Source organism: Camelus bactrianus, chromosome X (genome assembly GCF_048773025.1).
Source record: "Camelus bactrianus isolate YW-2024 breed Bactrian camel chromosome X, ASM4877302v1, whole genome shotgun sequence".
NCBI classification, from domain to species: domain Eukaryota; kingdom Metazoa; phylum Chordata; class Mammalia; order Artiodactyla; family Camelidae; genus Camelus; species Camelus bactrianus.
Window position 1 is genome coordinate 67,552,961 of NC_133575.1, and position 19,222 is coordinate 67,572,182.

General features: G+C 32.4%; 1 protein-coding gene across 1 annotated transcript in view; it reads right to left on the bottom strand.

Moving 5' to 3' along the window:
* HDX (highly divergent homeobox) overlaps nucleotides 1–19,222 on the bottom strand; it is a 122,615-nt gene that overhangs the window by 54,243 nt on the left and 49,150 nt on the right. Inside the window, exon 4 of the mRNA XM_010949745.3 lies at nucleotides 12,881–12,934. Coding sequence (XP_010948047.1) covers nucleotides 12,881–12,934 — 54 coding nt within the window. The remainder of the gene's footprint in view (nucleotides 1–12,880; nucleotides 12,935–19,222) is intronic.

The window sequence follows — 19,222 nt, forward strand, 5'->3', positions numbered from 1 at the left end:
GTGATCATTTCACAACACATGTTAAGTCAAATCCATGCTGTACACCTTAAATTTATACAGTGCTGTATAACAATTTTATATCAATAAAACTGAAAAGCTAAAATTTCTTTTACTGACATTGAGACTGCCAATTTCAAAACAAAACTGAAGAAAATCCAGAAGAATATATTGCAGAATTATCATTTGGGAGCTATAGCACCCCTAGAAAATGAAAATCCATGTCCCTCCTCCATATTAATGAACAACAAAGAGAAATCAGTACCCAAAAAAGATTTCAAGTTCTAAGTAGACTGAAATCAGTCTAATGATTTAGTACTGATCTTAGTTTTTCCTAAGTTGGATATATTGCAACAGACTAGACACCAAGTACCTTAGTACAGAAATATGAGTTGTCTAATAGCTCAACAGTAAACCACTAAGTATAGACTTAGTAACCAACTTAACTAATATTTTGCTGGTATATACAGCCAGATAGCCAATGTCCTTCAACAGACATATATGATGGCTATAAATTAAGCTCTTTAAGCTAAATTTTAACTTCATTACAATTGAAAAAACAAACCAATATACATGTAGGTAGGCAGTTTAAAATGCTTATCATGAAAATATCATATATTGAAATGTCAAGAAGTTTGACATGACATCCATTCAACAGAAAATGGATGTGTTTTACCAGTATTACACATTTATTATTAAGTCAGAAAAGAAAAGATAGCATATTAATTTGGGATAGGAAAGAGAGAGAAAAAGACACTGTACTTCTTAAAGTATCTCTGAATGAACCAGAATGATAATATCATTTTAAAAAATTCATAATTCTTAATTTTTGGTTAACCCTTTAAAAAGAGAGCCTATCTTAGTTAACTGGCAAGTAACTGTTCTAATCATCTAATTCAACAAAAAGAATGGGTCAATCTAGTTTCTTAGATCATAAAAAGTATTTGAATTATAAAATTAACACATACAATTGTGTTTCTAAAAACATATATACCTCCTATTACTCTTATTACATACAATTCCTACTATTTTCCCAATACCACAGTCGTGTCACATCTATAATATATTTATTTAAGCAATGGCATGATTCAACAAATTTAGAAACAGTCAGCACAGTTTTTGAAAAGTCATCAAGTTGATTATTGTCCAATAATTGACTGCTCAACTAAGTCAAAAAAACATATTTAAAGTTCTCAAATAGAGAATATTATCATGTAATCCATTACCAATTCATTTCAACATGCTTACAAGTAAAAGCTCAGAACTTCATTAAGTATTACAGGTGATAGAAGAGAGGCTTGCTGGAAAGACAGTAAATAAACAGAAATTGAAGGCTAACTGGAATTAAAGGCTGAAATGTGTGGTACAAACAGTAAGTGTTTGGGAATTTCAGACGAAAGAGACCAATGTAGGTGGTCACTGGGGAGGACGGTGATTTGAGACTTGAGGCATGAGTAAGATTTGACTAAAGAAATAAAAGGGGAAGTGAGAACAGTGAACATAAACACAAGGATACCAGAGAACACAATATGTTTGCTCAAGTGAAAAAAGGAGGCAACAACCTCCATTGAAAAATACACTTAAGCAGACAAGGTAAAACCAGAAAATAGTGATCTTGAATGCTAGAATAAATTTTTATTAGATTTCACAGGTAATAAGGAGACACAGTGGCTGGCTGTATCAACAGAAAAGGAACAGGAAAGAAACTAAATAAATGCTAAACAGGATCATAGAAACCAAACTGGGGCACTTATATTTTAAATATCAGAGGAGAAAAAGAATATAACTATGAATTCCAATTATCAAAGCAAACCCTGATATGTAATTTTTAAATAATGGGCAAATAATTTATATATAAGTAACACACTGTACTTCCTTAAATCCCTAGATTTCATAACAGTTAACTCTAAAGAAATTCCACAGCAATGGTGCCAAAATTGCAAAGGCAAAAAACTTTTTGACTAATGCAACAGTCCACTATCAACATATACACTGCAGTAAGTATCCTTCTTTCACTGCAATGAGGCTTATTTACTACTGCAACCTGTCCCTTGCCCTAAGGCCCTGCAATTCCCCCTACTCTGCTTTCTTTTTTCTCCATAGTACTTAAAACCTTCTGATACATAATTTATTTACTTATTTTATTTGGTTACTGTATATATCCCCTGACTACAAAGTGAGTTCCACAAAGGCAGGAATCCTTGTCTGGTTCCTGACACATGCCAAACACTTAGATCACTGCCTGGAACATTGTAGGAGCCTCAATTAAAAATATTTGTTGAATGAATAATTGAATGAATGGATTAATGTGGAAATTTTATTGAAATGAACTATAATGTATTGCACTTTCAGTTTAAAGAAGCAAGATATAAAGTTATTTAACAATAAATGAAAAGGAGAGAGCAAGAGATATCACATAAATATTTATGTTTAACTACCTTTATCTTTCAAGTTTCTTAAGTACTTTGATTTGAGTGAGAAGTTGAAAGATGAGGTGCGTGAAGTATAAAGAATAAGGAGAATTAATTATTACTTCACAGCCAAAAAATTGAAATTTTTTTCCCTTTATGCAAAGTAGATATCATTTATTTTCTCAATATAGAAGGGTAATTAAATAGGCAGAGAATGAAGCATACACTTGTTCCACTGGGTTTTGTGTTGTAAAAAAAAATCTATCTTTGCATACATGATATATGAAAATTTTAAAGTAATAATAATCATTGAATTGAGATTTTACCTGTACTGATTTTACATAAATGTGAACAGAAAAAAAGCAAATTCAGTTGAAAATTTTTGTCTATAGCAAATATTCTAAAAAGAAAAAAAGCTAAAAAACAACATGTATTAGAATATTTTACGTCAAACTCCATTTATCAATCATCTATCTTTTTCAGAAAAGCTTAATTCCAATCTAGAAATTTAGATGACTGAGGTCATTCAACTTTTAAAAATATAAATATTCACAACTAGTCCAACTTAGTTTCCTTAAAGCTCTAAATATTTTACATGACATAAATATCAACCTTCTACCAACCAGACCAGTATCTTATTTTTGATATAGGTTTCACATTTTAAATTTGTGTCTATGTACAAGTTAACAACTTTTAAAAGGCCCACTTAAACAGATATGAGCAAACAAGAAGAAATGTTTCTTGAAAGTAACTTTATGTGAATTAAAAATATCTTTCAACCATCTTTATTTTGTAATGACTAGAGTATTCCCTGGGTAGTTGTTGCAATGTACTATCTCTTCTTCACAGACTCAGTTTGATGACTGCAGTGGCTGATTGATTTATTCAATTGTTCTATTGCATTCCTATTTTGCTTTATATTTTTTACAAAAGTATTAGGGAATGCTATTAATTTATTTTGAAAATCTATTTTCCCTCTTTTGACACCAACTTGATTTGAAGCGTCAACTATAATCCTTTTTAATAAGCCAGATTCTTATCCCAAATCCAGAATTAGTAAACCTAAAAAATACATTTAACCACAATATATACCATTCTTGAGCACTTTCAAATTTATTTCATTTAAACCTCAAAATAACCCTAGATGGTACATGTTATTATCTAGATTTTTATAGATTTGGGAATTTAAGTTTATAGAGGTTAAATAATTTGCTTAAGATTATGCAGATAGTAAGCAGTGGGACATGGTTTTAAATCTAAAAAGCCTACAATATTAACCACAGACTATATGCATACATGAATCCATGAATCCATGAATCCCATGTTCAAGTGACCTCTGTAAATTTAATATTCAAATGACCCCAGCCTAGGTGACTAACTTTTGAACAATTTCAGACTCTGGTCTTCAATGTAGGTTCAACAAATGACAGATAGCTTATTACAACGAATATAATTCATATAAAAATATTTACTAAGCAACAGACCATGACCAAGATAGACAAGGTTCATATTCTCAGGGAGTTTAAAGTCTGGTGGTCGAAAAAAAACAAGTAATCCGATAAACATGCTAACTTGGGCTAACGTTTTATGCAAAAAGAAAATTAAATAGGGTAGCAGGATAAAGAGTAACGTGGGCTAGAGAAGGATTTTTTTTAATACAGAGTGGTAAGGAATAACTTCTCCCAAAAGAGGTGACATTTGAGCTGTGCCCTGAATAATGAGACACATATACATACATAAATAGATATCTACATAAAATATTTATGTACAGTTATATCTCCAGACCTAGATAGGTGTTTTTAAAAAGTTCACAGAGCTTCAATTTTACATGTTCAAGATATGAGACAATTACATCAAAATTAGTAACAAAGTAGACTAAACAAAAGGCTACCAAATAATACTCTCTTATTACTATTGTGCATTCACGAGCATTTTACAAGTTTAGTTTAGTCTTTAGATTTATGGTTTTAACTCAGGAGATTTCATTCCTATATATCAAATTAAACTATCGATTTACAAATTTATTTCACTTGAAACTAAGCAAGAAAAAACACATTAAAAATTTTAGAGGCACTTAAATGTTCATTTCACAACAATATTTCTATCATTTTTTACAGTTATTTTTATTTTTATTTTATTGAGGTTAAAGACATTTGGGATCTAAATGTAGCTTAAGGATGGAAGTGTGAAGCCTTCAGGTTTGCCCTTTTTAAACACTATTTTGGCTATTTGGAGTCCTTTGTGGTTTCACTTGAATTTTAAAATGTCTTTTCCTATTTCTGTAAAAATTGCTATAGACATTTTGATAGGGATGGCATTGAATCTACAGATTGTTTTGGGTAGTATGGACATCTTAACATCTCATTGCACTTTACTGCACTTTTCAGATACTGTTTTGTTTTGTTTTGTTTACCAATTGAAGGTTTGTGGAAACCCTGCGTTGAACAAGTCTGTTGATGCCATTTTTCCAACAGCATTTGCTCATGTTTCTGTGCCACATTTTGGTAATTCTCACAATATTTTAAGCTTCTTCATTATTATATTTGTTATAGTGATCTGTGATCAGTTATCTTTGAAGTTACTATTGCAAAAACATTATGACTCTCTGAAGAATCAGATGATGATTAGTGACTTTTAGCAATAAATTATTTCTTAATTGAGGTATGTATATTGTTTTTTAGACATAGTGCTAGGCACACATAATAGTATATAAGTACAGTATAGTGTAAACTAAATCTTTATATGCACTAGAAAACCAAAAAAATTGTGTGCTTCACTTTATTGCAATATTTGCTTTATTGTGGTGGTCTGGAAGCCAACCCACACTGTACCTGAGGTATGCCTATATATCTTTTACCTCCTTAGTAAGTTTATTACCAAGTATTTTATTCTTTCTGGTGCTAGTGCAAATGAGATTATTTTCCTAATTTTCCCTTCAGATAGTTCATTGTTAGTGTATAGAAGCACATCAGATTTTTGTACCCTGCAACCTTACTGAATTCATTTATTGGTTCTAACAGGCTTTTGTGTGTGTGTGTGTGTGTGTGTGTGTGTGTGGAGTCTTTAGGGTTTTCTGTATATAAGATCATGTCATCAGCAAACAGAGATCATTTTACTTTTCTTTCCAACTTGAATACATTTTATTTCTTTGTCTTGCCTAATTGCTCTGGTTAGGGATGCTAATACTATGTTGAATAAAAGTGGCAAGAGTGGGCATCCTTGCCTTGTTCCTGATGTTAGGAGAAAAGGTTTCAGTTTTTTTCCCATTGAGTATGATGTTAATTGTTGGCTCTTCATATATGAGCTTTATCACGTTGAGGTGCCATACTTCTATTCACACTTTGTTGAGGGTTTTTATAATGAAATGGTATTGAATTTTATCAAATGCATTTTCTGCATCTATTGAAATGATCATGTGATTATATTAGTTTAATATGCTGTATTACATTAATTGATTTTCATGCATTAAAACATCCTTGCATCCCTGGGATAAATCCAACTTGATCATGATGTATGATCTTTTTAATGTGCTGTTGAATTCAGTTTGTTAGTATCTGTTCAAGGATTTTTGTATCTACATACATTAGGGATGTTGGTCTATAGTTTTCTTTCTTTACAGTGTCTTTTTCTGGCTCTTTTGGTATCAGGGTAATGCTGGCTCTTAAAAATGAGTTTGAGCGTGTTATCTCCTTTACTTTCTGTAGCTCCCAGAGGTTTACTGTATACTGTGCCTCATCAGCACTCTGAGACAAGTGAGATAGAAGCCATTTCTTCAGGCAGCACCTGGAAAAGTTAGTTGGGATATTGGATGTTTGGTACATCTCTTTCCCTCCTCAGGAAGAAGCTAGGATCTAGGGGTTTCCTCCCAGTCATATAGTGCTGTGTCAGGGGTGCAGATTATGATGAGAGGGTGCCCCCAATTTTCTTACCAGTTTAATGTGGGCTAGTTTCACACTAGTCCTCTAACTTGTGTCTTGATTTCTCACAGAGGGAACTGATCTGTATATTGTTCTTGAATTGTAGTCTCTATGCAGGGAAGGAAAGCCCAGGGCTTCGTATTCCACCATCTTGCTGACAGCACTCCCATTATTTTTTAAAGAGAGTAAAACTAGAGGAATTTCAAAGGTTTGGTTTAGTATCAGTTTTATATGACTCTATTTTATTGCTCTTTTTTTCTGAGGATAATGCATTGTATTTTGGTGGTTTTAAACTGTATTATATGTTTAAAAGACTGTGGTGCTCTTAGGCTTTTTCTGGGTTTCTTAGAAATCCTGAAATTATGTAATATCTGTTATTGGCAGAACTGAAAATATATTTCAATTGTCCTAACTAGGTAGATCACAAGGGATCAATCTGAATTTTTAAAGTTCTCCTTTCTGCTGAAAATTACAATATGAAAAAATATTTTAAGAAAATCTCAGAGTTTAAATAGAAGTGCAGAAAATTAGAGAAGATTAAATGAAATTGTAAATAAATCACATAAGTTTCATAGACCTATAGCCTTTTGGAAAAAAGTCATTAAAATTTTTGGTACGATTAATTTTAAAAATACGACTTAATTATTGCTAAACAATGAAGTCTGATTAGTGTACCCAAACACTAGATCCAGGACAGTGTTTCACAACCTTGTCTCATCATAAGAATCATCAGGCCATTTATTAAGAATACTATTTCCAGGTCCTCCTCTGAAGATTTTGATTGAGTATAACTTGGGTAGTATCCAAACATTTATTTTTAACACACCACTATCATCTTCAACAGTCTCCAATGATTCTTATAATCTGACAAGGTTGGAAAACACATACTGGTGAGTTGGATCCTTGTGTTACTGATTGCTTTCTCCAGGCTTGCCCTTCATTCCAGGGACTGAAGAGAACAGAGTTACCATTAGAACCAATTTGCAATGACTTACTTAAAAGGTTACACTTCCATATTTTCCCAAAACTGACTGAAACAGATAATTAACCATCTTCATTCTTCCATTTTCCTTTTAGTTCAAACCTTGTTCCAGGCAGGTCAAGACTCCAAGTAAATAAAAATAAAAAAGCATTCTTGCTCAAAAGCAAAACAAAACAAAACAAAAAACAAAGATCTAAGGACTCCTGCCAAAAACAGACAGTAGCTTTTTCCCTTTCCTGATGCTACGGTGAGGCAAAATACTAATGGCTGTGGGACCACAAGTCAGAAAAGACTTGAGTCCTAATCCATATTCAATTATTTACTAGATATATAGTTTTTCAAGTCATTTAATCATCCTGTCCTTAGTTTTTTCATCTATAAAGTCTAAATAGAAATGCCTGCTGTACCTCTCTCCATTTTTGCAAGGATTAGAATGAGATACTCTAAATAAAATACCTTTAAACTATAAAATACTATACATATGTTAGTATTATTTTTACTATTGAAGAGTCACAACCTACTATGAGTAGTATTAACATACATAAACAGTGTGTTATAATCAGAACAATCAGAATCACTATGGTTTTCAAAAGTCAAAAAGACAGCATCCAGATTTTAAAAATTCTATATTAATTCTCTAATTTATATAGAAGTACTTTCATTCTACAGGTGGCATCATATACTCATACACAGTTTGATTAATATAAGAAATTGAAACAAATGAAAATATCTCTTTTCTTCTGTATAGGAAATTAAGCTACATTTTCTCAGCTCCAAACACATTCTTCTATGCCATCTTTTTTGATGGGAATCTGCAAACAACGTTTCTGCTTTACCAATTGTCTTTGAGATTCTGCCAATAGAGAACAATAGGAGACTGGAAGGCTGAAGATGAGAAGACGTGCCTTTTTCTTTTGCTTCCTATGCCTGTCAGTATCACCCAAGGAACAGCCCCTCATCCTGGCAGTGGTTGTTGGTAATATTAACAGTTGGTTCCTGTTTTCCCACACTACCAGGATCAACCTGGTTGTGCCCCTCAGAGGTACCAGCATTAGCTGGCAATGTACCACATTCAGAAATCCGAGTCCCATCTCACCAAAGCCTCTTCTCTAATTTTGTAGTTTCTGAAAATACAAACTTCTCTTTGTTTTCCTAGCCCTAGGCGTGATAGCTACTACCTGAATTTAGCACTCTTGTTGCTTCCTAGTTTCCTCTTGGCTTTTTAAAATCCTCTAAAACCTGTCTAAAGAATTTTTCATATGAAATTCTTCTGATGAGTTGTCTGTTTTCCTGCTTGGACACTTACTGACACAGACTGTCCATTTAACAATCAGTTTCACAAAGATGACTTTTCAGGATGGTGTGCATGGACAGTAACTGTGATATGAATAGAATGTTAAACACAATGTGCATAATGATGTGAAGATGTATAAGATGTATATTAATGTATATTAATGAGACAGATAAAAAAGCAGCCACTGTCATTCAAAACTGAACTGACGTTCAGAGCTAGACCACATTATTATTATATGATGGCTTGACACTCACAGTCAGGCCATTTTGTTCTCTTGATGAATATAAACAATTACACAGACTGCAATATAAAATAAGATTACTCAGAGACCATGATGAAATGAAACAAAACAAGGCTACTTCATAATTTTGTCTGAACACAGACAAAACCAAGCCTGCAACTCCACATACAACATATCTGATCACAGAATTGCCCCCACTCTCGCATAGTATCCAATGTAGAACAAATGCTCATTTCCTTACAGCCTCCCTTAAATAACTCAACCAAAGCCCAAATCCTCTAATAAGTTATTTCTAGCATCCTTTTACTGAGACATATCATGGTTCTCCATTGTATGTGTTCTCCTTTGCTTCAATGAGTAGTAAACACAATTTATTTAACTACTGGTTTTTTCTTAGTGGGTTTTGGCAGAGAGACATTGACACTGGTAAAATTCTCCTCGAAGTGGGTGAAAGAATTTTCAGAGACAATGGTTATATTTTCTTGTGAGGGTAAAGTGTGCTTCCAGAAGAAGCTAGAAAGTGACCAACATGGGTATTTGTCACAATGGCATTTTATATTTGATTATGTGATTATTTCATGAATACCTCTCTTGTTAAATCTAGATCATTAGTTCTGTGAGAGCAGGGAAAACATCTGGTTTTTCTCACCATCGTATCCCTAAGATCAAGCACAATACCTGGCACATTGTGGACCAGTGTAGTACAACAGAATACAATATGAGACACATATGTAAGCTTACATTTTCTAGTAGCAACATTGAAAAAGAGAAAAGCTGCAGGTAAAATTAATTTTAATAATCTACTTTAACTCACTGTATTTAAAATCTTTTCATTTTAACATGTAATTAGTATAAAATTGAGATTTTTACATATTCTTTTTACTATACAAAACTTTTGAAACTTTGTGTATTTTACACTTATAGTACATGCCAATTTGAATGCTAAATTTTCATCATACAAGCTGGACCTATATGTAAATTTTGTAAAATTTACACTAGAAAAAGTAGATTCAAATATTCAGGTTTTCTAATAACTGAATTGAAGAGTGGTGGGGTTTTTTTTAAAGCTTTACTGAGGTATACTTAACAAAAAATAAGTTGTACGTATTTAAACTGTACAATTTGATGTTTTGATATGTGTATACTCTCAATAAATCACCTTGGCTGAACACATCCATCATCCCTAAGTTTCCTATCATTCCCTTTCAGTTTGCTGGAAATTTTGCCCTCCTACCTCACCATGCAACCACTGATATGCTTCTTGTCACTAGCCTGCATTTTCAATAATTTCATAAAGATGGAAGCGTATAGTATGTACTCCCTTGTTCATCTGGTTTCTTTCACTCAGGCTGATTATTCTGAAATTCATCCATGTTGCTGTGTGTATCAATAGTTCATTTTTTATTGTTGAGTAATATTTCCCTATACAAATGAAAATAATTTGTTTATCCATTTACCTGTTAATGAGCATTTGGTTTGTTTCCAGCTTTAGGCTATTATAAACAAAGCTGCTATAAACATCCATGTACAAGTATTTGTTTGGATATGCGCTATCACCAACTTTGAGTAAATACTTATCAGAATAGCTGGATCATAGTAGGTGTATGTTTAGCTTTTTAAGAAACTGCCAAACTGTTTTCCAGATTGGTTGTACCATTTCACACTCTCACCATCAATGTATGATTATTCCTTTATTTCCATATATTTGCCAATATTTGTTATTGTCAATTTTATATTATTATGCTTCCAGTTCCTTCACATACTCACCAACATTTGGTATGATCAGTCTTTTTAAATTTTAGCTATTATAATGGGTGGTCATATTGTGGTTTACATTTTCATTTATCTTATGACTAATGGTGTTGAGCACCTTTTCATGTGCTTATTGGCTATCTCCATATCTTTTTTGGTGAAGTGTATTTCAAATATTTTGCCCTTTTTTTACTGGGTTGTGTTCCCTTATTATTGAGTTTTGAGAATTCTTTCTGTATCCTGGACACAAGTCCTTTATCAAATGTACCATTTGTAATTATTTTCTCTCTATCTGTGGCTTGTCTTTCATTCTCTTAGTGATGTCTCTTTATAGAAACATCTTTACTGCAGTATATGTTTGTGTATAATAAAATGCACCCATTTCAAGTATACAATTCAATGATTTTTAGTAACTTCCCTTAGTAGTGAAAACATCATCATCTATCAGCTTTAGAACATTTTAATCTCTGCAATATATCTCTCATGTCTATTTCCAGATATTCCACATTCCTATCCCCGACCTCAGGCAACTACTGATCTACTTTCTGTCTCTATGAATTTGTATTTGTCTTTTCTGGACATTTCATATAAATAGAATCATACATATATGGTCTCTTGTGTCTAGCTTCTGTCACATTGCATAATGTTTTTGAAGTTCATCTATGATGCTTCATGTGTCACTAGTTAATTCCTTTTCATTACTGAATTGTGTTACATTGTATGGATACACTGTATTTTGTCTAGCCATTCACAAGTTGATGGGCTTTTAAGTTGTTTCCAATTTTTGGCTATTATTAATGCTTCCAAGAACATTTGTATGCAATCCTACATGTGGAAGTGTTTTTGTTTCTCTTTGGCAGATACTTCTGAGTGGAATTGCTAGGTTGTACGGTAGTTTTATGCTTGACATTTTGAGAAACTACTGAGCTGTTTTACAAAGTGGCTCTACCATTTTACATTCTCACCATCAATGCATGATTGTTCCTTTATCCCCATATCTTTGCCAATATTTGTTGTTCTAGATAGTGTAAAATACCTCATTTTGGTTTTAATATGCATTTCCTGAATGATCTATGATTTTGAGCATCTGTTCATGTATTTATTGAGCATTCATGTATCTGCTTTGGTGAAATATCTGCTATTATCTTTTTTTTTTCCATTTTTTGATCAGGTCATTTGTAAGAGGGTTTTTTTTTTGCATATTCTGGATACAAGTTCTTTAATTGATAAGCGATTTGCAAATACTTCTTTCCAGGCTGTTGCCTGTCTTTTCATTTTCTTCGTGGTGTCTTTTGAAGTGCTGAAGTTTTGAATTTTGTTGAGATCCAATTTATCCATTTTTATTTTATGAATGGTGCTTTTGATTTCATATCTAGGAAATCTTTACCTAACCCTAGGTCGCAAAGATTTTCCTCTATTTTTTTTTTATCTTAAAATGTTATTGGTATAGCTCTTAACATTTAGGCTTATGATCTAGTTTGAATTATTTTTATTGTGCATGTCCAGTTGTCTCAGTACCATTTGTTGAACAGACTATCCCCTCTGCAATGAATTGCTTTGATATCTTTGTATAAAATCAACTGATTATAAATAAAACTTATTTCTGGACTCTCAATTCTGTTCCACTGTTCCAAACCTATCTATCACACAGTAACTGGAGTTATCTTTCTAAAAGTCTATTCATGTATTTTTTTAACATCAGAAGCCCAGTTACATCAAAATCTTCCACATGTTAAAATGCAGGTTTATGCATCTTACGGAGAACAACTGGATGAGATTCTTTGAGAAAACACCATTTTAATGAAGTCTTGTTATATTAACATTATAAAAATCACAACAGTTGTAGCAGAAAGCCAGAAAAAACGATTGTTAATATTAGTTATTCATCACTTCTAAATACTGAAATGCACAAATAATAGTAATGTAAATTATTTAACTTGATTGAGATGTTTATATCAATCATGATTCAATTCTATGATCAAATGAACTGGGCTTATTAGATGTAGAAAAATTATGCTATTTTACAAAATACATTTAAATGATTTTTTAACTGCAAAAACTTGTTCAAAGATTATACAGTGTGCTGATTACTACATTTTATTTAAGGTTACCTTTTTAGTATATATTAATATATATCTCAATATACCTTTTGAGATTAATGCAGACTTACTGAGTTTCAGTTTTGACAAATTTACAAATGTCTTGACAATCTTCTCAATGGCACCCTTACTAACAACACAGGGGTCGGGGGAACCCATTTGCTGCTTTAAATGAAAGATTACTTACTGCTCTTTTTCTAGAACACCCTGTAATCCAAGGCACTGTAAGGTTTCCTGAAATCTGTGGAAACAACAAATGGAATCTCAGTAAGGTATGCATTGACACTACTTGGAATGCTGATCAACACCAAAGAATTCACACAAGATGTCAAGATAGGGTTGCATTCAGAGCATAGCCCCCACATGGACAGTGCTGTTTCCTTATTGAACAGATTTAAAGGGTCTTCCTTTGTGGGAAAATTTTAAAAGTAATGCAGTTCTTCTGAAAATTCAAGAAAATTTTGAGGACATTGTTGGGGCCTGGAAGTGTGGTTTGGAAATCTATGGACAATAAAATTATTATAATAAAAATGCAGTGCTCTGTGGAATAAAGGAATTACAATAATTAAATTATTAACTATAGTCATCATGCTATATATTAGCTCTCTAGATTTATTTATCCTACATAATTTCAAGACTCTTTTAAAGTAGAAACTACTAAGGTAAACAGCTAGTAACACTTTATTACATCAGCATTGCCATACCAGGAGATAGGTGCTACTCTCATAGGATTCTGGAGAGTGTTTACAAAGATCAAGGTGGTTCTGTGAGCTATCATTCAGGTTAGCCTGGACTTAACCTTTTCCTGGGGCACACAAGGATTGAAGAGTACTCCAAACTCTCCACTTGCCCTCGCCTTCCCTCCCAAATGTATACTTCCCGAGACTCTGACAAGTCAAATCAGTCTTGATAAGTAGTGGTGGTGGGAATGTGGTATTCAATCAAACATTTATTGTTTTTGATAAATTATATTCAGTGATGGCCTATGTATTAGTATTATGCCTACTGATAAGTAGTGATGATCAAACAGTCAAGGTAAATTGTAAAGTAATATCTTCAATTATTCAAATTTCAGGTAAATGATTACTGTCCCTGGCCACCAGGCCTGCCATTTTAGTTTAAGTTCAAAATATATCAGTATGCTAGGGATAGGCTAAAAATGATATAAACTCCAAATAATACTTTTCAGGAAAAATTTTACTCTAGTTAAAATCCCATTACAGTAAAATGTCAATTAACTAGAATGCTTAAGAGTCATGAGAATGTTTGAATAATTGATTTTTTAAAATGGTGAACTGAAAGTTGAAAGTGAAATTTCTCTGGAAAAACTATTTAAAAGGTATACTTCCTTGTCCTCCCACTAAAACTTGGTATATGATACAATGTTTACATAGTAAATTAATTGCTAGCCTCAATGAAGGAGGTAAATCTGCTAAAATAATCACCTAATATACTCTTGAAAAATTAGAAGTATACAATTATTTTGGAGTACATGTGCATTTACTTCCATCTATTAGTGAGAATAATTTAAAACTGATTATATAAAGTTGCTAGAGAAAATATGTTAAACCAAATGAATTGCAAAAAAACCTCATAAAGTAGTAATCACTAAAAAGTTAATATTAAACAATAAAAATGATACATATAATAAACATGGTAACTACATTTCTTTAAACATGGACATTATACATTTTAAGAATATAAAATGAGGTTTCCTACCTAAATCAACCAAGGAAATGGAAAACTTCTATAAGCACTTTAACATTGAAATATTATAGATTCCATATGATTTGGGAAGAGATGAAGTTTCATTTTTTTGTTTTATAATCCTGTGGCACCAGTTATGTGATACTCAAATGCTATATTCAGCTATCCCAACTACCCTCTACTGTTTACTTCAAATCTATTCTTAAGTCCTTTATGTTTCTGCTAAAACTTAGGAATGGTCAAACATGGTAGCTAAACTTTTTTGAATCATAGTACTCTATAAATTTTTCCCTCAAATTTGGGAAGTTTTGTTTGGTGCAATAGTGATGACAAGGTTTCTCCCTCACCAGAAGCTATAAAATACATTATTTCAAATGAGTAGGGTAATATCTTCTCATTTAAATGGTATTTAAATTCCAAACACATTTTTTAATACCCTGGTTTGGAAAATTGCAAAATGAATCCATAAGAAGACAAGACTGATTTAACAAATATATTAGAACGTACATGTCCAAATGAGTACTGTGTGTTTCAGATTCTTAGGAAGTTATTCAGTCAGTACAATGATGTTGCTATTGTTGAAAGCACTTTGGGAACTTTTCTTTTGTAGTTGTTAGTTCATGACTCACTCAGATATTGTCTCATTCATATTCCCTTTGTTTTAACTGAAAATATAACAGCCCAGATTGAGCATCTTTATTATTCACTAATGTGGCTCAGAATGAATTCTACTTTCCAAAATCAAATTTTCCCTCAAATGATGAAGATTTGTCACCACTGAAAGCATTTAAAAGAATCCCACAAGCCCTTAAAGTAATTGTAAAAGAACTTCAGAAACTTTTTGACAAATTGAACATTATTGAAATAAGTAGAGATAACTTTGCAAGGTAACTAATTTGAATTCTGTTCAAATATTTGTCAGGCATCTCTTATGTACTAGATGCTGTTTTAGGTGTTACAGGAAATAAAAAGATGGGTAAAACATAATTTCCTGGAGGGTAAGAACTATGATCTGAGAGGGAAAGATAAGACAGGTACATGAAAGACTTTGATACAAAGAAAACTATGATAAGTGCCACAAGGGAAGTACAATAAATGAAGTGCAATAGTAGTTCAAGATATGGCAAAATTACATCAACTTGAGGATTCATATCTCAGCTGAACCTTAAAAGATGAGCAGAATTTTGATAGAAATAAAAAACAGAGAATTCCAGGGGGAAAGAACCGCATGAGAATAGTGGAATGAAAGGACAAGATGCATTTGGCAATGGCCAATTCAGCTAGGTAGAAAGGGAGCTGAGGTCACTTCATGGAGGTCATAAATGCCAAGGTACATTTAGCTCAAATTCTGCAGAAAATGGGAAGTCATTGAAAGTTTTTAAACAGATGAGTTGTGTGGTCAGAATTGTACTTGTATACATTAGGATGATTAATTTGACTAGATGTGTATAGTGAATTGAATAAGTATGGAAAATTTTACAATAGTTTAGGCAATAGGTATTCCAGGGTTGGAACAAGGTTAGAGGAGGTAGGAATTGAGAGGAGAAATATAAAACATTATTTCTAAAGAAAGGTCTTGTGCATGAAATAGAAGAGAACTAGACAGTTTGGAGATTAATGGAATAGTCTTTTTATGGCTATCATACTGCCTCCTCAAATGGCTGGTCTGTTCAAATGAATGGGGAGTTGGAGAGTCACAACTTTGAATGTAAATACAAGGAAGTGCCTAATGTTAGAGATCCACTTCTCTTGGCTAAGAGTGGATACAATAAAGGAGGTAACACACTAATTTGGATATAAATTGTAGTCACCTCACATGGCTAGTTAAGGCTTGTGAATCCAACTATACATAACTCACTTATCTTGCTCATGGAAAATTATACTTAAAATATATACCATATATCAGAATATTAATTATACATTATATACACATATTATACTTGGTTATGCATTCATAGGAAAACATGCATATAGTTACTTGTATGGATGATTTAAGACACTTTAAAGGAATTTATACTATATTTCATTTTATACAACTTAGACCCTACATATGACTCTGTTGTTATATTTCTGCCAGCCCCTGAGATTCTTATGGGCAAGTATCATGTTTAAAAAAATTTAGTTTAATTATTTCTATATAGTCATATGGGGAACACGCACAAAAAGCATTTATTTGATTTTTAAAAAATCTTTGTTAGGAAGACCATTTTACACATATGATAGGTATTCTATTTCAAAATTTTCAGAGCAGTTCATGGGTCTAACAAAGCTCCTATCTGAAACAGATTTTCTATAAGCCAGGAAAATTAAGTATATTATTAATTAGCATGTCCTTAAATGGAATTTGATTAACGATGAAACAATCAGACAATCACTATGCCTTTCTGCCTTTCAGCAAAGTTCAGTAGTAAGATTAATAAATTAATGTATTAGCTTTCCATCAGTTGTTTTGGTTATCAGTTGAGCATTAAAACCCATCAATCATTTTGCTTTAATCAGTAGGGTTTCCTAGATGTTTTCCAATTATGAGGTAACCTAATGGCAATAGTTAGTCCTTTGCTATCAGTAATTACTTTAAATGCAATTGAACTGACTTTTCCAATTAAAAGACACAGGTTGGAAGAAAAAATTAAAAAAACAGGATGCAACTATAGGCTGTCTACAACAGACACACATTTTAGAGTTAAGAAAACTAACCTTACACCATATACAAAATTAGCTCAAATGGAAGAAAGGCCTAAACATAAAATCTAAAACTATAAAAATTTTAGAAGAAAATACAGGAGAATAGCTCCATGGGATTAGATTTGGCAATTATTTCTTAGAATCTAACACCAAAAATATAAGCAACAAAATAAAAACTAGATAAACTGAACTACATCAAAATTAAAAAATTTTGTGCATCAAAAGGGTACTATCAGTAGAAAGAAAAGGAAACTCATAGAATGGCAGAAAATATTTGTAAATCATATATCTAATAAGGGGTTAATATACAGAATATAAAAAGAATCCTTAAGATCAACAAGAAACAAGTAATCTGATTAAAAAATGTCAAAGAAGATCAAAGAACGGAGAAGGAAGGAAATAAAAAGTATTAGAGGAGAAAAGATTCAATAGAGAATGGAAGAAAAACAATAGAAAAATCAACAAAAGCAATTTTTAAGAGTAATAAATTTAGAAAACTTTAGGTAGATTGTGGTGTGCTGACTGGTGACTGCCAAAAAGATATGTCTATGTCTTTTTTTTTGTTGAAGTATATTTGATTTGCAATGTTGTGTTAGTTTCTGGTGTACAGCATAATGATTCAGTTATATACACACATATATATTTCTTTTCATATTATTTTTCATTATAGGTTATTACATGTTTATATAAAGTAGCTAAGCAACAATGTTCATATCTTAACCACTGGAATTTGTGAATGTGACATTTTTTGAAAAAGGGCCTTTGCAGATGTAATTAAGGATCTTGAGATGTGATCATCCCATATTATTCAGGTAGACTCTAAACCGAACTACCAGTATCTTTACAAGAGAAAGAAGAAGAGAATCAATGAGAGGAGGTCATGGGAAGATGGAGGCATAGACTGGAATTATGCACCTACAAGCCAAGGAATACTTGGCTCCAACAGAAATTGAAAGAGGCAAGGAAGTATTCTGCCTCTAGAGACATCAGAGTGAGTTTAACTATGATGATACCTTGATCATGGACTTTTGGACTCCAGAACTGTGAGGAAATAAATTTAGACTGTTGTAAGCCACCCAGTTTGTGGTCATTCATTACAGCAACCCTAGAAAATTTACACACTAGCCAAAGAAAAAGGAAAGAGGAATGAGAAACAAAAATTACTAAAATTAGAAATGAAAGAAGGCACTCACTACAAAACTTACAGACATTAAAAGCATGATAAGAGAATATTATAAAAAGAAACCTTATGCCAACAAACTAGGTAACTTAAATAAAATAGATGGATATCCAGAAAGAGCTAAAATCCCTAAAGTAATCCAAGAAGAAACAGAAAATCTGAATGAGCTTAAACAAGTAAAAAATTAGTAATACCAAAATATCCAACAAAAAAGTCCAAGTCAAGATGTCTTCACTGGTGAATTCTACAAAACATTTAAAGAATTAATAACAATTCTTTACAGACTACTCCAAAAAGTAGATGAGGACACTTCACAACTCATTTTATTATCCTGATATCAAACCAGACAAAGCATCAAAATAAAGAAAACTATAAGCCAATATCTTGTGAATATACACAGAATTTTCAACACGATAGTAGCAAACCAAATCCAGCAACATGTAAAAAGGGTTTACACTATGTTTAAGTGAGATTTACCACAAGAATGCAAGGTTGATTGAACATCTAAAAATCAATTATTGTAATACATCATATTCCTAGAATAATGAACAAAAATCACATGATAATCTCAATGGACATAGAAAAAAACATTTTAAAAAGATTATTCACAATGACCCATTGGAGTTTATCCTGAGGGCTTATGGTTGGTTCAACATATGAAAACTAATCAGGAGTGATGTCACTAAGGGTGGGACATAGGTCTTTCCTGACTTTGCTCCCCCCCACAAGAAAAACAATTATTACTGGACAAAGCACTGCTGACAATGTCTTAGAACACGGATGTGAGGTTTCTCTTTTCCCACTGGAAGAACCAAAGGCTCAATGGAGACTTGTCCATGTGTGCTGTGCTGGCCTGGGTGAAAGGCAATGCAGTCAATAGGTAGCCACTTCTCTTACCCTTCTAATGCAATCTGTCCTGGTCTCTGTGGTGCAGGGGGCTGCTTCAGCCTCACACCT